Here is a 25,265-nt window from a genome sequence, read left to right as displayed (position 1 = left end):
TTAAAATATTTGCCATCTAAATTTGAGCGCATTTTCTTGTCGTTGTTGGTATTGGCACCCGGAACCTTCTGCATTGTAATCAAGCGCGTTACCACTGAGCTAATCGTGCCCCTAAATAGTTGACATTATTTAATACTTTACCATTAAAATATTTGCCATCTAAATTTGAGCGCATTTTCTTTGTCGTTGTTGGTAATGGTACTCGGAACCTTCTGCATTGTAATCAAGCGCGTTACCACTGAGCTAATCGTGCCCCTAAATAGTTGACATTATTTAATACTTTAGCCAACACCTGAGAGCAGCCTAAGACGCGTTTCGTTCTTATTGGAACTCATCAGTTAGACATAGCTCTCAGGTGCTGGCCTTATTGTTTTTGCTTGGTTCAAAACTTGCACCCCTATAACCTATAACTAGGTCAGGAGTTTGCTAACCTGTCTCGGTTCTTATCTCTTTATCAATAAGAATCAATGACACTATTCATAATATTGATATGTGAAGAAATCATTGGTATTGGTTGTGTTAGACTAGCAATCCTGTTACACTGTTTTTTTATCATTTTCTCCCTTAGGAATATTGTGACAGTACCGACAGTGACACCAAAACCATGAGGTTAGATTCAATCCGTTCTAACGGAGGCATATCATCTACTGCCTCACCCACAGCATCGAGTACAGCCAGCGAGTCACCCACACCAACTAATAGTGTTCACGAGAAGAACTTTCTTGGCGACTGAGGGAGATATCTGCTTTGTGAGGACATTGTGAAGGCAATCCTTGGTATACTGAGAACCCGAGCCTCTTGAAGAAGGCAATCCTATAACCCATATTTGGTATACTGAGGGGAAGGTGGAGTCCTCTGTCTTTCCAGCACGTTGTGATAGCACCCGTGCTTTCTGAGCAGACCTGTGATTTATTGATTTATTCTATGAACGATTCTACTCTCTTTTTACTACACGTACAGAAAATATTGACAAATGTTACCTACGATTTTTTTTTTTTTTTTTTTTTTTTTTTTGGGGGGGGGTGGTAATGCGAATTTTTTTTTGGAACAGGGCCCTTTTTTTTTTTTTTTTTTTTTTGCGTGGAGTAGGTAATGCAGATTCGTTTATGGAACAGGGCCCTGGGGGTTGTTCCACAAACAATTTTGGTGTCTTCATTTCCTCATTTACGTTTCACGTAGGGGAGAAAAAAAAAGAAGAAAAAAGAGAAAGGTCCTACTTACAACATTTTTGGTTATGTATAGTGGTCAGGTGTCCAGTGGGTGTCTCCACATTTTATTTCCAAAGATGTATAAAATCTTTTTTAATAGTAGGTAAACAAGTGAATTCAATGAATTATTAAACGAATACACAAAAGTTCAATCATGGAAGTAATCGTACCCATGTTGTTTTTCTTCCACACTTTTGGATTAGCTTCAGACCCCGAGTTCGAATCTCAGCTAGGGCAAGTTTTTTTCTGACCAAAGTCCGTTCTCAGACACATACATTATTATAAGCTGTGTGGACCTATGGATGTTGAACATTTGTGCCCCTGAATTAATGTAAAAACGTGCCTCTCTCATAGCACATAGAATCACCTTGATATGGTCAGTGAGTCGTAAGTCTGGTCAATATACTTTGCATAGAATCTAACTGGATAATATCCTGCTTATTAGATACTAAAGGTAATGATCCAAGGTAAGGGATTTCAGCATACTCGGCCAAACTTTTACCTCCGCCACTTGAGAAAATATTGCTACATTCCTGAAATCAGAGTGAAATAAGAGCCAGCCTAGTTAGCTTGGAGGGTAGTGCACCTACCTTGTGATTGCTAGGTCGTGGGTTCGATTCCCGCCCGGGGCGAACTTTATGCTTTAACACATGGGGTTTGCTCTTGGAACGGCTGGCTTTCTTCTATCCTATCCTCCTTCTCTCTTCGATTTCGGGACAATAAGCCCTCTATTGTAAAAAAAAAAGTAATGAACAAACTCCTACCTTACAATGAGGGCACGTATATCCACTCATGTTCTCAATGAGGCCCAATATTTTGATGTTGGTTTTCTTGCAGAATGTTATCTCTTTCCTGACGTCTTCTATAGACACAGCCTGCGGTGTGGTTACTAGTACTGCTCCATCACATTGCACTTCCCTGGAAAATAAAAACTAGGATAGAAGTTTTTGTTCAAACAAAAAGTGTTAAAATGTCACATACATGCACAATAGAATAGAATATACCCTGTTTATGATGCTAGAATGAGACTGAAAAGTCCCTTTACTCCCACAGTCTAAACAAGTTCTTGTGTAGGTAGGTATTTGGTACAGAATAACTTTATAATTTATACCTAAAAAAAAAAAAAAAAAAAAAAAAAAAAAAAAAAAAAAAAAAATGCTCGTCACAAAATTTTGTTACCCTCTGATTACACTTTTAAACATTTTAAGACTTGAACCACCAATCTCTAGATCCAAAGTCAACTGACTGATTTGTCTTCACTGATTAAATATTTTATGAGTGTAAAAATTGATGTTTAAATACCTAAACTGACCTCAAACACTCCATGACTGTGATATGCTCATCAGATGTCCCTGGCGGAGTGTCAATGATCAAATAATCCACATCCTTCCAGCAAACATCATTAATAATCTGTCTGATCATGGCTGTCTTCTTGGGACCTCTCCAAATGATGGCATCATCCCTGTTTTTCAAGAGGAAACCTGAGGAGAGAATTTAATTCAATATATTTTTTTGTGACCTGACCATTAATCAAATGTAAGTAAATTAAAATAAAATGAAGGTTTTTGAATTTGTTGGATTTTTTCCTCCAAATTAAAAGTGATTTTTCCCTAAATCAAGAGCACCAAAGTACCCAATACATACGGTTGGTAGGTACTTTATCTATTATCTTTAAATAAAAGAATAATATTAATTAAAATAGAGGGACTGGGCGCTAAATTGGCCTCAGTACTATTCCACGATGAAATTTGGTTTGTAAAAATATCCTCACCTATTGACATGACAGCCAATGTTTGTGATGCATCCGTATACACAGGTACCCAGCCCTCTGGACATTGGTGTACGTCAGAGTTTTCTATGTTGAGCAAATGAGGTACCGAGGGTCCACACAAGTCAATGTCCAATATTCCAACCTAAAACAGAAAGGAAATGTTTTAAGACAAAAGGGTAAGTAATTATGCAGATGTCACGTCCTTGGAAAAGAAAAGCTCCTTTTTGTATTTAAACTAACCCTATAATAACACTAATCACTGCTCTAATTGTGAAAACTCCTTCTTGTGTTTAACCGACTTTCACCTAACCCTATTATAACCACGGTCACTGCTCATTTGTGCCAGCTAGTTCCTTAGGTAGCAATATTCCACAGACGTGACTTCTGCACAAGTACCAACAAAAGAGTGTGTTAGGTAAAATTGTAGAAGCTCAATCAGTCAATTTGGGCTGCTTGCTCCTACACTCAAGCCTTGGAGTGGGCTCTTTGGATATGACTAGATAGGTTTACGAATGCACATTGTTTAGTGTCACTGTACGACTACCAAGGGTTTCAGTAACAGGGGTTTTACCCTTCATTCAGCAACAAGCTGTCTCCCTATTCACATCAACCTCACTGAATCTGAGGCTGAGAAAAACTGCAGTTAAACGGTTGTCTCTTGCCTCTCACCTGTTCAAGAAATAATTTTGCAGAAGTCACAACCTTGGAAAAGAAAAGCTCCTTTTTGTATTTAACCTAACCCTATAATAACACTAATCATAATCACTGCTCATTTGTGCCAGTTCCTTTGGTAGCAATATTCCACGGATGTGACTTCTGCACAAGTACCGACAAAAGAGTGTGTTAGGTAAAATTGTAGAAGCTCAAGCAGTCAATTTGGGCTGCTTGCTCCTACACTTAAGCCTCGGAGTGGGCTCTTTGGATATGACTAGATAGGTTTACGAATGCACATTGTTTAGTGTCACTGTACAACTACCAAGGGTTTTAGTAACAGGGGTTCTACCCTCCATTCAGCAACAAGCTACCTCCCTATTCACATCAACCTCACCAAATGTGAGGCTGAGAAAAACTGCACTTAAATGGTTGTCTCTTGCCTCTCACCTGTTCAAGAAAATTAATAAAAATGTTCAAAATTACCTTGAAACCTTTGTCTTTAAGGCCCAATGCTAGCTGAGTGCTTACTGTAGATTTCCCGACACCTCCTTTTCCTGAAAGGACCAAAATCACATGCTTCACTCCATCCAGCATTTTGACACGGAGGGTACCTACTTCTTCCCCAGATATTTAAGAAATGGAAAATTTAAGGACTTTATTTCCTGTTATAACACGTTAAAAGATATATTTAGTTTTATTGGCACAGAACCTATGGATTTGAAGTCCAATATATCTCCAATAGCTAGATCTGTTATCTAAAGAGCATGTACTTGTTTTACATCAGTCTTATCTCTGTTATCAGCTTATCACAAAAAAACCTCTTTCCAAAAGTCGAATTGTAGCAAACTGAAATTTTTAAAAAATCCCGCGTACTCAGGTAGGGCTCAAATTATGGCTATGCTCGAACATTTTTGTTCAAAAATCAAATTTTTGCTTGTGACGGAGCCCTAAAAGAGGGGAAATTTACTCGCTTCTTTCACAAATAAAACAAAACATGAAAATTGAAAGGTGAACAGACACTCATTCACTTGGACATTCGTTCACCATTGTTGCCAGACTGGATTTTTGCTCAGCGTTTCCGAAAATTTTCAAAAGTAATTCTTAAAAATGTTCAAAATTACCTTGAAACCTTTGTCTTTAAGGCCCAATGCTAGCTGAGTGCTTACTGTAGATTTCCCGATCCGCATACTCAGAGGATGATAGTTCATGATGTACATTGGAATTGATAATGAGGAATACATACTGATGATCATCACCTAGTGGTATGTGCCGGGCCTCGTGAGTTCTGTATAACAACAATATTCACATTTAGGGTGCATTCTATGAAACGCCCAAGGAAAGTGTGAAATGGGAATAATTTCATAAATTGTCTAATCAATTTAGGCATTCTATAGAATACCTAGGTATGTGGGCTATAGAATACCTAGGTATGTCTTATATCCCATTTTATTTTAGTCTTAAGTGTTCTTTTATGTTGTATAACAACAATATTCACATTTGAGGTGCATTCTATTAAATGCCTAAGGAAAGTGTGAAATGGGAATAATTTCACAAACTGTCTAATCAATTTAGGCATTCTATAGAATACCTAGGTATGTGGGCTATAGAATACCTAGGTATGTGGGCTATAGAATACCTAGGTATGTCTTATATCCCATTTTATTTTAGTCTTAAGTGTTCTTTTATGTTCTTTGTCTTTTGTGTTTGACTTGTGTTTCACAATATTGTAGAATATTGAAAAACATTAAATAAAGTTGACATTTACATTCTACAGAATTCCGGTAACATATCCACATATAATCGACGTCCGGTTGACTATGTTTGAACACACCTCAACATTGGGAAATGCCTGTCACAAATGTCGTTCCCTGCTTAATACACCACGTTAAATTTTATGACCTAACTTGGAGTCGAATTACTAACCTGCAGATCCAGAGACCACCGTGCTAACCACTGAGGTTGAAGTAATAAAAAAACATGACAATTATTGTCAAACTTATTGGTATTTTTTTTAAAAGAGGTTTGACAGAGGGAACTGTAACTTCTATGGTCTTATCGTCCCGAAATCGAAGAGAGAAGGAAGACAGGATAGGAACATGACAATCATTGTCAAACTTATTGGTAAAAGCAGATGCCTGGTGCCAAACGTGCCACGGATGGGGAAGTTAATCATCAAATCTTAACACCCATATTTATGAACAAAATGCTGGCTCTTAAGTTCGTGCTAAGCATAGTCTCAAGGCATTTGATTGGTCAATTTTGACTTCAAAAAAACAACAGCTTTTTGCACTCTTCGAAATAATAAAAGCCTAGGAAGAGTACACAGTATAATTTCCAATTATTGCAAACTAAATACGCACCAAACCACTCGGAATTCAATAACAAAAGTAATCGGAACAGCTATTAAATTCGACTTATTCGACTCTCGAGGAGTACTTAGTGGTAATACGAACTGATAGGGAATTGGGACCAATAGAACAATGATAAAGTACACACCGTACACAGTTCATAAGTACTACTGATTACAAAACTGAAGGAGTCTAAAAATTTCTTATCAGAGAAATGATATTGTAGTTCAAATAAGAAATAAGAACCATTAAATGATAATAGTATACACCGTACACAGTTCACAAGTACTACTGATTACAAAACTGAAGGAGTCTAAAAATTTCTTATCAGAGAAATGATATTGTAGTTCAAATAAGAAATAAGAACCATTCTGCCATGAGAACTGGTACTTATTCTTCTTTAACACATACAGAAGCCCTGAACTGCAATTGCTGTGAGGACCTGATGCTTATTCTTTAACACATACACAACCAGTAATTTTGTTGCTCATTTCCCTCTAGGACCTTTTCTGAAGAGGATATAAATGGAACCCAATTTTTCCCTGCTGCCATTGTTGTACCACTGATGGCCCGACTGGTCCAATGCATTTGGAGCCATTAGTACCACCACTGCACAGTGGCTCAATGAGTTGTGTGTTAAAAACAGAGATAACCCTTTGAAAACCTTGAATCTGGCTAAGCTGATACCACTGATGGCCCGACTGGTCCAATGCATTTGAAGACATTAGTACCACCACTGCACAGTGGCTCAATGAGTTGTGTGTTAAAAACAGAGATAACCCTTTGAAAACCTTGAATCTGGCTAAGCTGTTCTTTTCCCTGTTTATAGTTCCACAGCTAGACACTAGTCTACTCCCTGGTCATGGTTATATACCAGGTTAGGTTAGGAGGTAATTATGCAGAAGTCACGTCCGTGGAAAAGAAAAGCTCCTTTTTGTATTTAACCTAACCCTATAATAACACTGGTCACTGCTTGTTTGTGCCAGTTCCTTTGGTAGCAATATTCCACGGGCATGACTTCTGCACAAGTACCGGTTAGGATATTGTTAATTGTTTCTACAGTTTGGCAAGGGTGTGGTAACTTAAGCAAGATTACCTCACAAGCTCTATTTAACATCCCCCCTAGCTCCACAAACCCTGATAGAGTAAACAGAGTTTAACTCGGATTTGTTACTTACTTGGTGTACAGTACATATGGTCAAAAGAAGTACCATTAGCAGCATCAGAACCTTCAGGTTCACAGTCCATCGTACTGACTCCTGACTCTTGAGAAGACTAGATACCTAGATAGGTATCCAAGAATCTTCCTGTCAGGAATCTCAGGATCGGAACTTCAGCAGTCAAGAGTCAAGTTCTCAAGTTGTAAGTTAGTTTAGTTTTTAGTTAAAATTTAAATTTAAAATTAAAAAAATTAAAAATCTAGATATTCTAGATTTGAAAAAAGACGAACGGAACGTTTCCATTTATTTTCCCTCCTGACGTCACACCTACGCGGTGATATGTCGCTGCTCGAACTTTTTGTTCTTGTTCCCTACTTATTGAATGATTTAAGTTCAAGGCAAAAAGTTAAATATAACGTGGTTTATATAACGTGGTTCAAATAAAATTGAAGGGGAGAAAAGATGAAGTGAAAATGCCAAAAAAAAAAAAAAGCTCAAAACTCTGGTTTGTGTTAGCCCCTGGCTGTTGCTTCGAACTCTTAACTTTCGCGTGCCTCCCGGCATGTTTGATCCTCTGGGTGTTTTATTATTATTATTATTATTTACTTATCCTTCATGAAGGAAAGTAATGTAATCGGGTAAAATTTTCCATGGTCAGTTTTTAATCTAAATAATGGGTGAGAAAAGGAAAAAGTTGGAACTACTCACCTTCATCAGTTTTGACGGCCGTTTGTGCTTCCTTGAAACTTGTCTCGCTTCCAATTTTGGTACAGCTTCTCTTTACAATACTTCTCGAGATTTTCCTTCCCTTCTTTTTAGTTCCTTTCAGTTCCACTACAATTTTGGAATTATATTTATTTTGTTCCTTAGAGCTTTCTTTGTTGTCCTTTCGGATTTTTTTTTTCAAGGCTTTCCTCTTTTTTTTTTCTTCAGAAAATATTGTTTTATCACAAATTTCATAAGTAAATATTGTTTCATCACAAAATATCAGAAGTAAATAGTTTCTTCATAAAATGATTCCAAGGATGAACCTCAATTCAATGGTAAAGTGGTTAGCACAGGGGAGCAAGTCAAGTCATAAAATTTATCAAGGTGTGTTCATCAGGACACGACATTTGTGACAAGCATTCATGCTTGATGCCAGAATTAAAATGATATTTCCATTAATGTTTTCAAAGACAATTCCCAAGCTCACTTGCACCGGTTCAGAAATTTTCTCTGGCCATCCAAAGGGGCAAATTGTTTGAGCATCATGAGCAGTTAAGCACGTTATCCTTGGAGAAAAAATAGGGATGACGTGTAGTTCAGATATTTTCTCTGGTCGTCCAAAGGGGCCAATTGTTTGAGCATCATGAGCAAGCACGTTATCCTTGGAGAAAAAATAGGGATGACGTGTTTTAGTTACGAAAATAAAAATTTCCCAAACACTCCATAGACTTTTGACACATTAATGTAAAGACAGGATAGGAGAGAGCCAGCTTAACTAGAACAAACCTTATCTGTTTGGGATTTCAATTTCATTGGGGATTGCACCTGTAACCTTGCAATGGCAAAGAGAGGTGCACTAAATCCTAAATTTCACTACTGTCATTTTCAATTTCATAGGTGCACTACTGTCATTTTAATTTTTAATAGGTATCAAATCACTTTATGCAAATGATCATTTCTGTTGTTGTAGCCTTTGCTGTTCACGTACCTAGGTAAACTACTATGGACTGACCTTATCATTTCTGTCTAGTTACTATGCTAGGCCCACAGTTACTCAAACTTAGGTCACATAGCAGGCTGGTCACATTTGCATGTAGTTTTTCACAGAGGTAAGCCATATCTACAATTTATTTCAAATCACTTTATGCAAATGATCATTTCTGTTGTTGTAGCCTTTGCTGTTCACGTACCTAGGTAAACCACCATGGACTGACCTTATCACTTCTGTCTAGTTACTATGCTAGGGCCACAGTTACTCAAACTTAGGTCACATAGCAGGCTGGTCACATTTGCATGTAGTTTTTCACAGAGGTAAGCCATATCTACAATTTATTGCTTATTTTTCCCAATGCTTGCTAATACTTGTACTTAATGTTGATAACAATAACATTTTCTTATCATCCTCTTCTTTTCATGTCATTTTTAAATCTGTCCAACAATAAAACCCAAGTTGTACAAGAGTTAGATGCAGTGCACTCTAGTGAAGTATATTTCATCAAACGTCTCTAGGAAAATGGAATGTTATTAAAAAGAAAAATAGATAAATGAAACATTTGCATGTCAGTAAAACATATAGATGCAGTGCACTCTAGTAAACTATATTTCATCAAACGTCTCTAGGAAAATGGAATGTTATTAAAAAGAAAAATAGATAAATGAAACATTTGCATGTCAGTAAAACATATAGTAGCTATGTTGTACAAGCGGGTAAATTGAAGAAAAATCTCTAGGAAAAGGGAATGTTACTGTAAAGAAAAAGAGATAATAATAAAAGAAGAAGGAAAAAGAACAACAACACTACCATTGTTTTTGCTTGGTTCAAAACTTGCACCCCTATAACTAGGTCAAGAGTTTGCTAACCTGTCTCGGTTCTTATCTCTTTATCAATAAGAATCAATGACACTATTCATAATATTGATATGTGAAGAAATCATTGTAAAGTAAACAGAAAAGGTGCAAAAGTGCAGTTGTAATTTTTCTACTGATCCTTATTTTTTCATTATTGTTTTATTTAATTTTATAAATCACATGAGAGTTTTTAATAAGAGAGGTGGAATAGGAAGAATCTGCCCCTTCTAAAACAATAAAATAACTACCCAGGTATTTTGAAAGCTTTTAGATCAAATAAATAACAGCATTTTTTTAGACCCTAATAATACATAATTGTATGAAGCATGGAGGTAAACAATCTTGTAAATCAATTGATCAAGTTTTTAATAAGAGAGGTGGAATAGGAAGAATCTGCCCCTTCTAAAACAATAAAATAACTACCAAGGTATTTTGAAAGTTTTTAGATCAAAATAAATAACAGCATTTTTTTAGACCCTAATAATACATAATTGTATGAAGCATGGAGGTAAACAATCTTGTAAATCAATTGATCAAGTTAATTTTTTCCCCTCAGTGAAGGTAGATAAAATAATACACGGTGAAACCAATCTGCTCAATGTCTGACCTAAGTTAACTATTTTATTTCAAACCAAGTTCAAATTCCAATCTTGATAAATAATATTGAAGGAAAAAAAAAAATCCAGTTTTATTTTAGGTACAAACATAAGAAGTAGACAAGAACATACTACATACATACTAATTATCTATTTATTACCTGTGGCATTGGTAGAACCTCTACTATAGGTACAGTGACAACTTATAGGTACCTGTAATATTGGTACAGTACCTATGTACCTAGATCATGACTATGTATAATGTAGCTATGGGCAAGGTCATCATGTATATCCTAATCATACTTTTTCAATTGTATTGCTGTTCGTTTGATATCACTAGTGCTTTGAATTTTTCTCCCTACTTTTCCAACACAACATTATCAAGGTAAGAAAAGAAAATCATCCCTAAAGGGTATTTAGGTGAAAAGTCTTTGGATCATACAGTATAACTCTAACATGAACTTTTCGAAGTGTTCTAATAAATAGGTGTTGAAAATAAACAAACCAACGAACAGACATACAAACAAACAACTAAATTAATAATCTGTGCATTTTCCCCAAAGTTTTTAGACACAGCGCAATCTTTTTTTTTAGGTTTTAAATTTATACTTTTCGTTCCTAGATTATAACACGACGCGACATTTTCTCTACACAACTTACACAACAACCTTTTGTTTCGATTTCAGCTCAGACAAGATCGAGTAATTCATAAAAATGTTCAAAATTACCTTGAAACCTTTGTCTTTAAGGCCCAATGCTAGCTGAGTGCTTACTGTAGATTTCCCGACACCTCCCTTTCCTGAAAGGACCAAAATCACATGCTTGACTCCATCCAGCATTTTGACTCGTAGGGTACTTCTTCCCCAGATATTTAAGAAATGGAAAATTTAAGGACTTTATTTCCTGTGATAACACGTTAAAAGAATAAAAGATATATTTAGATTTATTGGCACAGAACCTATGGATTTCAAGTCCAATATCTCCAATAGCTAGATCTGTTATATATAGAGTATGTACTTGTTTTACATCAGTCTTATCTCTGTTATCAGCTTATCACAAAAAAACCTCTAGTCGGATTGTAGCAAACTGAAATTTTTAAAAAATCCCGCGTACTCAGGTAGGGCTCAAATTATGGCTATGTTCGAACATTTTTGTTCAAAAATCAAATTTTTGTTTGTGACGGAGCCCTACAAGAGGGGAAATTTACTCGCTTCTTTCACAAATGAAACAAAACATGAAAATGAAAACATTTTTTTTTTTTTAGTTTGGAATTTTGCGTCTTTGTGAGAGGTGTTGTGTGTTTGTGTCATTTTCTAATTAAAAAAATAATTTAATTTTCTTACCTTAAATAAAAAATAGACAGAAGGACTTACAACCGAGTGGATTCAGTGCATGTGTCCAATAAAAACTAGGGGACAACTTGTTTGAATTCAATAATTTTTTCCAGAAATAATGCTACTTTCTAACTGCCTGTAACCACTAGGCGAGGTTAACGCATCATTCTCTACCACCTAACCTTTAAGGCCCGTTCCCATTTGTCGTGAGTTTCATCCGAATTTTTCCCCCGAATGTCATGTTGTTGTTGTTGTTTACTAATGCAAAGGAATTGATTATTATGTCATTTTCTTACGCGCGTCCCAATATTTTCCTACAATATCATTGCTGGCTTCCACGGCAGGGCAAGTAATTAAGTGTGGTGCATTCATGGGTGATTGATGTGAGCATAATGGGCATATTGGGGAGTCAGCACAGCCAATTCTGTGGAGGTGCTCTGACAAGCAGTCATGTCCTGTTAATAATCGGAATTTTGCTACTGATGCTTTTCTAGGTAGATCAGGTATGATATCCGGGTTTTTCATCAAGGGTTCCCATTTTTTTCCAGATCCTTCTTCTTTTAACCATTTCCGAATGTCATGTTGTAGACAATGCAATTTATACGAGAGTGTTCCCACTATACACGACACTATTTTTTTCCGAACGACAAATGAGGACGGTCCTTTAGAGCTCCATTATTATGGGTCAATTTCTCAAATAAACGAGTTTAAAATTCCATACCTCGGCGGGGTTTGATCTCGCGACCTCTTGTTTACCAGATCTTGACTCTTTCTCTTCTTCTTAGCATGGGTTCCGGTTTCATCACGCCAGCAATGACGGCAGTACGCTTATCATGACCAAATGGTTGCCTGACGATAGCGAGAGTCGAATACCCAACTATGCGCACACAATGATAGGTGCCGGCGCTGTCGTGCTTAATGATAAGAACCAAGTGCTTGTGGTGAAGGAGTTCTACAGAAAGAGACCTCAGTGGAAATTGCCTGGCGGTTATGTAGAAATGAGTAAGTAGAAGGTCCTGGGTTCGATTCGAAAGTAAAAAATAATAATAGTTCTTACTTTTTTATACCTACTGCTCGCATAGGACAGCAAAGTCCCTTTACTCTAGCAGTAGGCTACTACTATTATTGCGGTCAAATTATCAAATTATACATATTGAGGATAAAATTCCATTTCTTGGCTGGGATTGAACCGATGCCCCCCTGTTATCAGGCGAGCGTCTTGACCACTCACCACCAAGGCAGGTTAACATAAAACAACTAGTGTAGGGAGAAGAGAAATAGAATAGAATCGGTGTATTATACTAGAATAGAATCGGTGTATTATACTCCCGGGAGACTGATAACACTTTTTTTTTTTTTTTTTTTTTTTTTAAGAGTTTTGACGTCTTTTTGGGGGATAAGACCTTTAGAAACAAGGGAAATATGTAATAAAAAAAAACTATCGAAAACTATCGATAGTTTTTTTGAAAAATATCGATAACTATCGATGGCGCCGACTATCGATAGTTCTCTTCCTCTACTGTAAGTCGGACAGTCGCACCAATTGATTCCTCATCAAAAGTTCCATAAGAGAGAATGCTTAGTGGACCCGAAAAGTGTATTGGGGACTTTTATGGGGCAAAAAACTGATTTTACGGGTTAACAAGAACCAAGTGCTTGTGGTGAAGGAGTTCTACAGAAAGAGACCTCAGTGGAAACTGCCTGGCGGTTATGTAGAGATGAGTAAGTAGAAGATCCTGGATTCGATTCGAAAGTAAAAAATAATAATAGTTCTTACTTTTTTATACCTACTGCTCGCATAGGACAGCAAAGTCCCTTTACTCTAGCAGTAGGCTACTACTATTACTGTGGTCAAATTATACACATTGAGGATAAAATTCCATTTCTTGGCTGGGATTGAACCCATGCCCCCCTGTTACCAGGCGAGCGTCTTGACCACTCACCACCAAGACAGGTTAACATAAAAAAACTAGTGTAGGGAGAAGAGAAATAGAATAGAATCGGTGTATTATACATTATACTAGAATAGAATTGGTGTATTATACTTCCGGGAGACTGATAACACTACTTTCCAAGCTAACTAAGCTGACAAATTTATTTATACCTTTTTCTTCAATTTCAGGTGAAGACATAGGAGAGGCAGCAGTAAGAGAAGTATTCGAGGAGACCAATATACGAACAGAGTTTCACAGTGTAGTAGCATTTCGACATACACATAAGGCAGCATTTGGGTGTTCCGATATTTACTTCATTGTCCGTCTCAAACCTTTGACCCAAGAGATTACCAAGGATGATCGAGAAATTACCGAGTCCAAGTGGATGGATGTAAGTAACTGAGTATATTATTTCATTTCACCAACCTCATTGAGGCGTTAAAGTGTTCGACTTCGGATCTGGAGGTTGGTGGTTTGAGTCCAAGTCAAGTCATAAAAACTTTCTAGGTGTTTTAAGAAGGGAACGATATTCGTGACATACTTAAAATTCCTTTTGTCTCATTTCTCTTTTTTTTTTCTGAAGTTGTTTAAATAAAATCATTGCGGGTTCGATTCCCGCCCTGGGCGGGCTTTATCCTAAACAGGTAAGGTTCGTTCTCGGAACGGCTAGCTTCTCCTATCATATCTTCCTTCTCTCTTTGATTTCGGGACGATAAGACCTTAGCAGTTACAGTTCCCTCTGTCAAACCTCTTAAAAAAATCATACCTTTTAACCTTGATTTTTTGTGACATACATAAAACTCAACACAACCAAAATTCCTTTTGTCTCATTTCTGTTTTTTTTTTTTTCTGAAGCTGTTTCAATTAAATCATTGCTGGTTCGATTTCCGCCCTGGGCGGGCCTAAATAGGTAAGGTTCGTTCTCGGCACGGCTAGCTTCTCCTATCATATCTTCCTTCTCTCTTTGATTTGGGGACGATAAGACCTTAGCAGTTACAGTTCCCTCTGTCAAACCTCTTAAAAAAATCATACCTTTTAACCTTGATTTTTTTCTTTTCCAAACGTACCTACCTGTTAATTCATTTTATTTTTGAAGGTCATAATTTATTATATAAATTGCCTGTTGAATAGGTAGCAATCATGTTGTCAGGACTGTAGAAATGAATATCTTTTCTTTTTTTTTTTCCTCAGGAGGTTTGTGTCGAGGGAACTGTAACGGGGGTGTTATTAAGGTAAAGACAGGATAGGAGAGAGCCAGCTTAACTAGAACAAACCTTATCTGTTTGGGATAAATTTCAATTTCATTGGGAATTGAACATTGAACCTGTAACCTTGCAATGGCAAAGAGAGGTGCACTAAATCCTAAATTTCACTACTGTCATTTTCAATTTCATAGGTGCACTACCTTTTCCATCTCTTCAGGTGGAAGAATTCTTCAATCATCCGGAAGTTCACGAGAACAACCGAATGTTCGTTCGGAAATGTTTTCTTTTCCATCTCTTCAGGTGGAAGAATTCTTCAATCATCCGGAAGTTCACGAGAACAACCGAATGTTCGTTCGGAAATGTTTGGAAAATCCGGTAGAAATAGCTGGCTTCTCCTCGATACATCCTGTATTGAAACATCCTCAGTTCATATACTTCCCCGCTCTCAAGAGCACATTGTGACGAACCCCCGGCTCTAGAGGAAAAAAATCGTGGCGACTGAGGGAGATATCTGCTTTGTGAGGACATTGTGAAGGCAATCCTTGGTATACTGAGAACCCCAGCCTCTTGAGGAAGGCAATACTATAACCTATATTTGGTATATTGAGGGGAAGGTGAAGTCCTCTGTCTTTCCAGCACGTTGTGATAGCACCCGTGCTTTCTGAGCAGACCTGTGATTTATTCTACGAACGATTCCACTCTCTTTTTACTCCACGTACAGAAAATATTGACAAATGTTACCTACGATTTTTTCTTTTCTTTTTTTTTTTTTTTTTTTTTTTTTGGGGGGGGGGGGTGATTTTTTTCTTGATTCATGACACATGCCTAGGCACATTGGGGTTTTTTTATAACTACGAATGCATAAACAAGACACAGTTGATGGGCGGCAGCATTGTTTCACAAAAATTTTGGTGTCTTCATTTACGTTCCACGTAGGGGGAAAAAAAGAAGAAAAAAGACAAAGGTATCTACAACATTTTTGGTTATTTGTAGTGGTCAGGTGTCCGGTGTCCAGTGGGTGTCTCCACATTTTATTTCCAAAGATGTATAAAATCTTTTTTAATAGTAGATATACAAGTGGTTTCAATGAATTATTAAACGAATACCCAAAAGTTCAATCATTGAAGTAATCGTACCCATGTTGTTTTTCTTCCACACTGTTGGATTAGCTTCAGACCCCAAGTTCGAATCTCAGCTGGGGCAAGTTTTTTTTCTGACCAAAGTCCGTTCTCAGACACATACATTATTACAAGCTGTGTGGACCTATGGATGTTGAACATTTGTGCCCCTGAATTAATGTGAAAACGTGCCTCTCTCATAGCACATAGAATCACCTTGATATGGTCAGTGAGTTGTAAGTCTGGTCAATATACTTTGCATAGAATCTAACTGGATAATATCCTGTTTATTAGATACTAAAGGTAATGATCCAAGGTAAGGGATTTCAGCATACTCGGCCAAACTTTTACCTCCGCCACTTGAGAAAATATTGCTACATTCCTGAAATCAGAGTGAAATAAGAGCCAGCCTAGTTAGCTTGGAGGGTAGTGCACCTACCTTGTGATTGCTAGGTCGTGGGTTCGATTCCCGCCCGGGGCGAACTTTATGCTTTAACACATGGGGTTTGCTCTTGGAACGGCTGGCTTTCTTCTATCCTATCCTCCTTCTCTCTTCGATTTCGGGACAATAAGCCCTCTATTGTAAAAAAAAAAGTAATGAACAAACTCCTACCTTACAATGAGGGCACGTATATCCACTCATGTTCTCAATGAGGCCCAATATTTTGATGTTGGTTTTCTTGCAGAATGTTATCTCTTTCCTGACGTCTTCTATAGACACAGCCTGCGGTGTGGTTACTAGTACTGCTCCATCACATTGCACTTCCCTGGAAAATAAAAACTAGGATAGAAGTTTTTGTTCAAACAAAAAGTGTTAAAATGTCACATACATGCACAATAGAATAGAATATACCCTGTTTATGATGCTAGAATGAGACTGAAAAGTCCCTTTACTCCCACAGTCTAAACAAGTTCTTGTGTAGGTAGGTATTTGGTACAGAATAACTTTATAATTTATACCTAAAAAAAAAAAAAAAAAAAAAAATGCTTGTCACGAAATTTTGTCACCCTCTGATTACACCTTTAAATGTTTTAGGACTTGAACCACCAATCTCTAGATCCAAAGTCAACTGTGCTAACCACTACATGGATCCGTATGAATGAATGATTTGTCTTCACTGTTTAAATATTTTATGAGTGTTAATCTAAACTTACCTCAAACACTCCATCACTGTAATATGCTCATCAGATGTCCCTGGCGGAGTGTCAATGATCAAATAATCCACATCCTTCCAGCAAACATCATTAATAATCTGTCTGATCATGGCTGTCTTCTTGGGACCTCTCCAAATGATGGCATCATCCCTGTTTTTCAAGAGGAAACCTGAGGAGAGAATTTAATGATGTTTTTTTTTTCTCTTACCCTCCCTTACCCACCTTTGTAAACTATCCTAGTCACTAAGGATTTTTATGTCAAATAAATAAATAAATAAATAAAAATAAAAACCAGGATAGAAGTTTTTGTTCAAACAAAAAGTGTCAAAATGTCACATACATGCACAATAGAATAGAATATACCCTGTCTATGATGCTAGAATGAGACTGAAAAGTCCCTTTACTCCCACAGTCTAACCAAGTTCTTATGTAGGTAATTGGTACAGAATAACTTTATAATTTATACCTAAAAAAAAAAAAAAAAAAAAAAAAAAAAAAAAAAAAAAAAAAAACATCTCCAAAAATTTTTTTTCCCCCTCTAAAAAAAAAAAAAAAAAAAAATGCTCGTCACAAAATTTTGTTACCCTCTGATTACACTTTTAAACATTTTAAGACTTGAACCACCAATCTCTAGATCCAAAGTCAACTGACTGATTTGTCTTCACTGATTAAATATTTTATGAGTGTAAAAATTGATGTTTAAATACCTAAACTGACCTCAAACACTCCATGACTGTGATATGCTCATCAGATGTCCCTGGCGGAGTGTCAATGATCAAATAATCCACATCCTTCCAGCAAACATCATTAATAAACTGTCTGATCATGGCTGTCTTCTTGGGACCTCTCCAAATGATGGCATCATCCCTGTTTTTCAAGAGGAAACCTGAGGAGAGAATTTAATTCAATATATAATTTTTTGTGACCTGACCATTATTCAAATGTAAGTAAATTAAAATAAAATGAAGGTTTTTGAATTTGTTGGATTTTTTCCTCCAAATTAAAAGTGATTTTTCCCTAAATAAAGAGCACCAAAGTACCCAGTGCATATGGTTGGTACTTTACCTATTTATTATCTTTAAATAAAAGAATAATATTGATTAAAATAGAGGTACTGGAGTGCATATGGTTGGTACTTTACCTATTTATTATCTTTAAATAAAAGAATAATATTGATTAAAATAGAGGTACTGGGCCCTAAATCAGCCTCAGTACTATTCCAAAATGAAATTTGGTTACTAATGTATTCTCACCTATTGACATGACAGCCAATGTTTGTGATGCATCCGTATACACAGGTACCCAGCCCTCTGGACATTGGTGTACGTCAGAGTTTTCTATGTTGAGCAAATGGGGTACCGAGGGTCCACACAAGTCAATGTCCAATATTCCGACCTAAAACAGAAAGGAAATGTTCTAAGACAAAAGGGTAATTTTGCAGAAGTCACGACCTTGGAAAAGAAAAGCTCCTTTTTGTATTTATCCTAACCCTATAATAACCACGGTCACTGCTCATTTGTGCCAGTTCCTTTGGTAGCAATATTCCACATCAGTGACTTCTGCACAAGTACCGACAAAAGAGTGAGTTAGGTAAAATTGTAGAAGCTCAATCAGTCAATTTGGGCTGCTTGCTCCTACACTTAAGCCTTGGAGTGGGCTCTTTGGATATGACTAGATAGGTTTACGAATGCATATTGTTTAGTGTCACTGTACGACTACCAAGGGTTTCAGTAACAGGGGTTTTACCCTCCATTCATCAACGAGCTACCTCCCTATTCACATCAACCTCACTGAATCTGAGGCTGAGAAAAACTGCAGTTAAACGGTTGTCTCTTGCCTCTCACCTGTTCAAGAAACCGCAACATCCAGTCACGGAGTCAATCATTTGCTTGATACAAATGTCTTGACCCCGCTGGAAATCGAACCCGGGTCTCCCGCGTGCAAGGCGAGTGCAGTGACCACTACACCATGGGAGCTGACTTTTTCTTCCTATAGGATAGGTAGGTAAGGAAAGTAAAAAGGTGAAAATATTAAACGCAAAATTGTCGAGCTAAAACTCCAAACTCGCTTCGTAGGACTTAATATATATTACTTCCTCTATAACTATAGGTAGTATATTAGTCTTTTATTCCTGCTGTAGGATATTTGAATCAGTTGAGCTTATAGCTTAATTGGATGAGGATATAATTCTGAACTAACGGAGTCGCATTCCGGACATAGTTCCTGCCGGTACCGAGTTCTAGTGGCAACTAGTGGCGTATCCAAATGTTGTCCGGATGAATAAGTTCCTTTATAAACAATGGCACCTACACAGTTCCTGCTGATACTGAGTTATAGTGGCGTATCCTAATGTTGCCAATCCTCAGTAGTCTTTTTTTTACCTTCAGACTAAATTCCCCTTAGAAATGAGCTTTGCTTGTCTCTCAAATCTGAGAAATCTGTGACAGTATTATCGCTAAAGGAGAAAGGCCGATCAAAATCTTGGCAATCGGTCCGCAGCAATTCCTCCGTGAAAAAGGAAACTCAATTAGTAAGCAGTCGAACTTACTTTTAAACGGATAAGATTCGTTCACAAAACGGCTGGCTTTTTCCTTTCCTGTCCTGATATCTTTCTCTCTTCGTTTTCGGGACAATAAAACGGTTCGTTCTCGGAACGGCTAAATTTTCTCCTATCCCGTCCTCCTCTGTTCGATTTCGGAACGATAAAACGGTTCGTTCTCGGAACGGTTGGCTTTCTCCTCTCCCATCCGGTTCTCCTCTCTTCGATTTTGGTACGATAAGACCTCCTACAGTTCCCTCTAAGTCGCCACTCTAACCTAATACGTCTATCTTGAATCTCACCTCTGCACCTCTATAATACCCACTGGTTGTCTGGAGGTACCCAACCTGTTAATGGTATTTATAGTCATTAAGTACCTCAGAGTCTGAGACCTTGATCACCTTACTGTGGTCTAGGTAACGTTCTGCATTCCGATGATGATGATGCGATGATTTTATTCCGGAAATATCTGTAGTGGTTCATTGAACTGTAGAAAAAGGGCCCCATTGGCGTCTGTCAGTTCGGGACCAAATTTTGACCGAGAAAATTCCCTGTATGTGTTGCACACTTTTTTGTCAACTTTTTTTTTTACTTTCTTTTTTAAGAGGTTTGACAGAGGGAACTGTAACTGCTATGGTCTTATCGTCCCGAAATCGAAGAGAGAAGGAAGATATTAGTTTATTTAGTCATCTTTTCTTGTTGTTTTTCCATTTTTTTTCTTCTTCTTTAGGTATTTTCTCCATTACATTATGGGTTTTTTATGGTTTCCTTTTTGGTTCTGGGAAACGTATACTCTCTGCTCCTTGATGATTTAGTTGATTTCATAATGTGGCCAAAACCGATTCTTTTTTTTTTCTTCTTCTTCTTTTTTTAAGAGTTTGACAGAGGGAACTGTAACTGCTATGGTCTTATCGTCCCGAAATCGAAGAGAGAAGGAAGACAGGATAGGAGATTTTTGATCATTCCAGCTTTGAGCTTTTTTTTTTCAACATTCCCTTATAACTTAAAAATCGATTCACTTGGTTTCTTTGACAAAATAAATGTTTGTCTTTTTTTTTTAGAAATCTTTTGGAAAATTTTCGTTATTTGTGAAAGCGAGACTCAACTTTTTACAGTAGAAAGACACATAGGTAGGTACTCTTCTGTATATAATTGCAATGAAATTACTTTCCCTGTCTATTCTGTGTTTTTGTATGGAATAAAATGTGAATACAATGATTATTTCGTGCGAACTTTTCAAGCTCATGATGTTGTGTTTCTCTCGCCTTGGGTAAAATGTCAGGAAGCGTGATAAAAATGATCAAAAAGTATAGGGAGAACTAAAAACAGATGTCTTTTCGTCCCCAAATTGAGAGGAGGGTAATATTGGACAAAGCTAGAAGTTCTGAAACTAAACCTAAGCTTTGTTTTCATTTAGGATAAAGTTTTCCCCGAGGGAGAACTGAACCCCCCGACCTAGCTTGATTTTGTGAACATTTATTTTAACAGGGGACTAACATCTTAGGTCTTTGGCTCAGCTTGATTTTTTTTTTTTTTAAAGAGTTTGACAGAGGGAACTGTAACTGCTAGGGTCTTATCGTCCCGAAATTGAGAGAAGTCACAGGATAGGTGAAAGAAGCTTGATTTTTTTTAAGAGGTTTGACAGAGGGAACTGTAACTGCTATGGTCTTATCGTCCCGAAATCGAAGAGAGAAGGAAGACAGGATAGGAAAAAGCCAGCCGTTCCGAGAACGAACATTATCCCATCAGCTTAGTTGGTAGGATAAAATCCGCCCGGGCGGATTTTATCCTACCAACTAAGCTAACTAGGCTGGCAAAAAAGATCTTTTATTTTCACTGCCCTGACGCAAAGACCAGTCCCTAATTTCAGGCAACTCTCAGACATGACCAAGGACGGTGCTCTCTCCCTGTCCGAGTTCAGTATAGCCATGCACCTGGTGGTGATAAGACGCGTCGGAACCCCTGGTATTTGGTTGTGTATGCAATGTGCCCGTCAATAATATACATAGCGCCTGACACACCCCACTGGAATGCACAACTTTTTTCTAACCATCGGAAGAGTAACAATATACCTCTTCCTGATGTGCTACCTCCGTCTCTCCTGGCGTCTCTACCGGCCAGTCCTACCGTGTCTAACACATCACCCTCTGGTTCCATACATCGGGGCAAAGAGGTGAGAGATGTCACCAGCACGGTAACGCGCTGCCTGGGTTCGATTTGGATCTTTGGATTCATATGCCTTCAGGCACACTCCATTTGTCAAGGGTCTAGGTTCATGCCTTCAGGCACACTCCATTTGTCACGAGTCTAGGCATACCTTGCCCTTGGGATCAATTTAATTTGAAGAAACCATTTACTGATGAAAATTTGTAATTTCTAGAGTTGACAAAAAAATTGCACTCGTATCTCGATTGTATTCATGAGCATGGGTAGTCGGGTGGCAACGTGCTTGCTTAACACGTCTTGGGTTGAGTTTTTTTCTTCTTTTTTTTTTTTTATAAAGTTTGATAGGGGGAACTGTAACTGGTAAGGTTTTATCGCTCCGAAATCGAAGAGAGAAGGAAGACAGGTTAGGAGAAAGCCAGCCGTTCCAAGAACAAACGTTATCATTTTTTTTTTCTTTTCAAATGAGTATTTCATCGCCTTTTCAATGTATTTCGTAGCATTGAAACAACTGTTATATTTGACTCGTGTAGTCGCTTTTTCCGGCCCAACTCAGACTGGGTGAGGTTAATGTGAGGAAGCGGGTAGCTTGTCAACGAAACGAAGATAAAACCACCGTCTCTAAAAACCTTAAGGCGGATTTCACATCTAGACTGCAACTTGTAGTATACGACAGTTTTCATGTTGAGGGCTACATAGTCTTATGGGCCTGTTATTATTATTATTAAACGATTAGATCAAACTTTATTTACAGAATAAATATTTACAAATGGTAATGTACATATAAGTACAAAATAAAGTTTGATCAAGGGTGGGGTTAATGCCTATGGCATACTCTACGTGATAAATTTCAAGTTCAAGTGTGAACAGGCCCATAAGACTATGTAGCCCTCATAGCTCTAAATTCACTTAATTGTATTTTACTGAATTGTATCCTTGTAAACTATCCCATCTGGGATTTTTAATAAATAAATAAATAAATAAAATAAAATAATGAAAACTGCCGTATACTACAAGTTGCAGTATAGATGTGAAATAGCCCTAATAGTTATGCACTATGCACTGTATGCAGTGGCGATAGCGGCCACTTCCCAAGAATTATCTCATCCCGGCCATTCACGCTCAGACAGTCGGAAGTCGGAACGTGTTTCGCGTAAAAACCTTCCGTCCTAGGTCCGTCTCATCTGCATAGGAGACTTAAAAAAAAGAAAAAAAAAAAAAAAAGATGAGTATTTCATTGCCGTTTTGTTGGTCGAGAGCTTTTTCCACCACACACATTCTGAGTGTGAGTGGTAATGAGGTTTGATAGGGGAACTGTAACTGGTAAGGTCTTATAGCTCCGAAATCGAAGAGAGAAGGAAGACAGGTTAGGAGAAAGCCAGCCGTTCCAAGAACAAACGTTATCATTTTTTTTTCTTTTCAAATGAGTATTTCATCGCCTTTTCAATGTATTTCGTAGCATTGAAACAACTGTTATATTTGACTCGTGTAGTCTATTTACATTTACATTCACGCTCAGACAGTCGGAAGTCGGAACGTGTTTCGGGGAAAAACCTTCCGTCCTAGGTCCGTCTCATCTGCATAGGAGACTTTAAAAAATAAAAAAAAAAAGATGAGTGTTGCATCGCCGTTTTGTTGGTCGAGAGCTTTTTCCACCACACACATTCTGAGTGTGAGTGGCCGGTGATAATTCTTGGGAAGTGTCATGATTATTGGGAATTAATAATATATTTCGTGTAATGGGCGTAGTATGTCCCTCATTCGATGGGCAAGAAGAGACACAACACTTCCCATTTGTATGCTGGATCAACGCAAGAACACCAGAAAGTAACCTATTCAAATATCTACAATGGAATTAGTTTTAAATGTACCTACCTACCTTATTTTTCCCCCGTTTGTTTCAGTGGACCAAGTTCGTAGATTCTCCCACCAGCATTGCCTCCAACCTATCATCCCCTGGCGGCGTAGTATGTCCCTCATCCGATGAGCAAGAAGAGACACAATACTTCCCATTTGTATGCGGGATCAACGCAAGAACATCAGAAAGTAACCTATTCAAATATCTACAATGGAATTAGTTTTAAATGTACCTACCTTATTTTTCCCCCGTTTGTTTCAGTGGACCAAGTTCGTAGATTCTCCCACCAGCATTGCCTCCAACCTATCATCCCCTGGACCCAAACCCGTCAACTTTGACTTCCAGAAAGCTGCTGTAGAACAGGTGAGTGTCAACATGTGAAATCAATGAAAAATCTAATTATTTCTGGCAGAGCAGAGCTTTTTCACAACTTTTGTGGGTATGACAGCATTACTAAGTGCCTCCTTTGCAATCAATGCCCACATTTTCTTAATCTTTTTACGCTGGTAATGCCGCCACTGGTCACTACTCGATTAAAGTAGCTACTCCATTGTGCTCACGAGGCTGAGTGCTACCCGAAGTCCAAGCGCAGAGGAGGTCCCGGGTATTGAACCCGGGGTCCCGGGTATTGGTCCCGGGGAGGAGGTCCCGGGGATTGAACCCGGGACCTCCAGCGTTTAAGCCTAGTGCGATACCCACTCGGCCTCGGAGCTCTACAAGAATTTCATATGCCTAAACCCTGCAGCCACATTATACAAAATCAAGTGGATGAACACAAACTTAATATGTAGATATTAAAACTTACCTCTCTTCTCCCCCCCCCCCATCCATTCATTTGTTTTCTTTTGTACTTGAAATTCTTCTTTTTTTTCTTATTGTACATTGAATTCTTCTTTTGTTTTTCCCTTGTACATTGAATTCTACAAGAGATGACTCCCTAGGTTAATTTGTGTTTGTTTATTCTTGTTATATTCGTCACTCAATTAAGAACATCTAAAAAAAATAAAGAGTGTTAATCGCAAGAGGGTAACTCTCATTTCAGGTTAAGGGTGAAACAGGGCTGAACAGCACTCAAAGTATCAAAAATAAAAAGAAAAAAAAAAAAAAAAGGCGGCTTACAGGACATGCATGTTACCATTAAATTGACTCACAAGGTGTTGTGTGCTGGTTGCTAAAAAAAAGGCTTGCTGTGTTTTACAGAACATACATCCGTTACGCACTAAATTTACTCCACAAAGGTGAATGTGCGCTGTGCTAAAAAAAAAAAAAAAAAAAAAAAAAAAAAAAAAAAAAGCTGCGTTGCTGTCTCCACGTGTCGGTTTTAGAAGGGAAATCCGTTACATCTAAATTTATCCCACAAGGTGAGTTGTGGCGCTGTGCCTAAAAGTAAAAAAAAGCCTCGCTGTTCCTTTGTCGACCCGAAATGTGGGACCCAATTACAATGAGTGGGAGCCACCTCCCAAGGAACTCGCACCCGGAGACATTACTCCACGCCTACCGTTAGCGTGTGAGCAAACGCGAGGTTCCTCGCCTTCGGCGCGCGGCAAAAGGAGGCTCAGATGACGGGTGGTGAAGTGTCACGATCAACGAAGGGGTTTAAGCCAAGGACATGGCCTCAACCAACCTCAGTGCGCTTCACGTTGCCGCACATTCTAAAAAGCCTAGG

General features: G+C 37.9%; 3 protein-coding genes across 4 annotated transcripts; 1 reads left to right on the top strand and 2 right to left on the bottom strand.

The window, feature by feature from the left end:
* Positions 1–1,092: 1,092 nt before the first annotated feature.
* Positions 1,093–11,354, bottom strand: LOC103516109 (cytosolic Fe-S cluster assembly factor NUBP2 homolog). Of its 2 annotated transcripts, none has more exons than XM_026828605.1 (5): positions 11,022–11,354; positions 2,980–3,121; positions 2,521–2,689; positions 1,973–2,126; positions 1,093–1,741 (listed from the first exon to the last, which is right to left on the bottom strand). In XM_026828605.1, the coding sequence occupies exons 1-5, from the start codon at positions 11,130–11,132 to the stop codon at positions 1,586–1,588; spliced, it is 732 nt and encodes a 243-aa protein (XP_026684406.1). In that variant the 5' UTR covers positions 11,133–11,354; the 3' UTR covers positions 1,093–1,585. The 2 variants fall into 2 exon arrangements, with proteins under 2 accessions (XP_026684406.1, XP_008479284.1); XM_008481062.3 differs by lacking the exon at positions 11,022–11,354 and adding an exon at positions 4,117–4,463.
* Positions 11,355–12,399: 1,045 nt separating this feature from the next.
* LOC103516115 (nudix hydrolase 8) lies at positions 12,400–15,513 on the top strand. The gene is made up of 3 exons (XM_026828607.1): positions 12,400–12,629; positions 13,750–13,952; positions 15,067–15,513. The coding sequence occupies exons 1-3, from the start codon at positions 12,461–12,463 to the stop codon at positions 15,226–15,228; spliced, it is 534 nt and encodes a 177-aa protein (XP_026684408.1). The 5' UTR covers positions 12,400–12,460; the 3' UTR covers positions 15,229–15,513.
* Positions 15,514–15,733: 220 nt separating this feature from the next.
* Positions 15,734–18,904, bottom strand: LOC103516114 (cytosolic Fe-S cluster assembly factor NUBP2 homolog). The gene is made up of 5 exons (XM_008481068.2): positions 18,884–18,904; positions 18,293–18,434; positions 17,757–17,925; positions 16,498–16,651; positions 15,734–16,266 (listed from the first exon to the last, which is right to left on the bottom strand). Exons 1-5 carry the CDS (start codon positions 18,902–18,904, stop codon positions 16,111–16,113), a joined length of 642 nt encoding a protein of 213 aa, XP_008479290.1. The 3' UTR covers positions 15,734–16,110.
* Positions 18,905–25,265: the final 6,361 nt, after the last annotated feature.

This window comes from Diaphorina citri, unplaced genomic scaffold (genome assembly GCF_000475195.1).
Source record: "Diaphorina citri unplaced genomic scaffold, Diaci psyllid genome assembly version 1.1 scaffold1491, whole genome shotgun sequence".
NCBI lineage: Eukaryota > Metazoa > Arthropoda > Insecta > Hemiptera > Psyllidae > Diaphorina > Diaphorina citri.
This window is presented reverse-complemented; position numbering and strand designations above follow the sequence as displayed.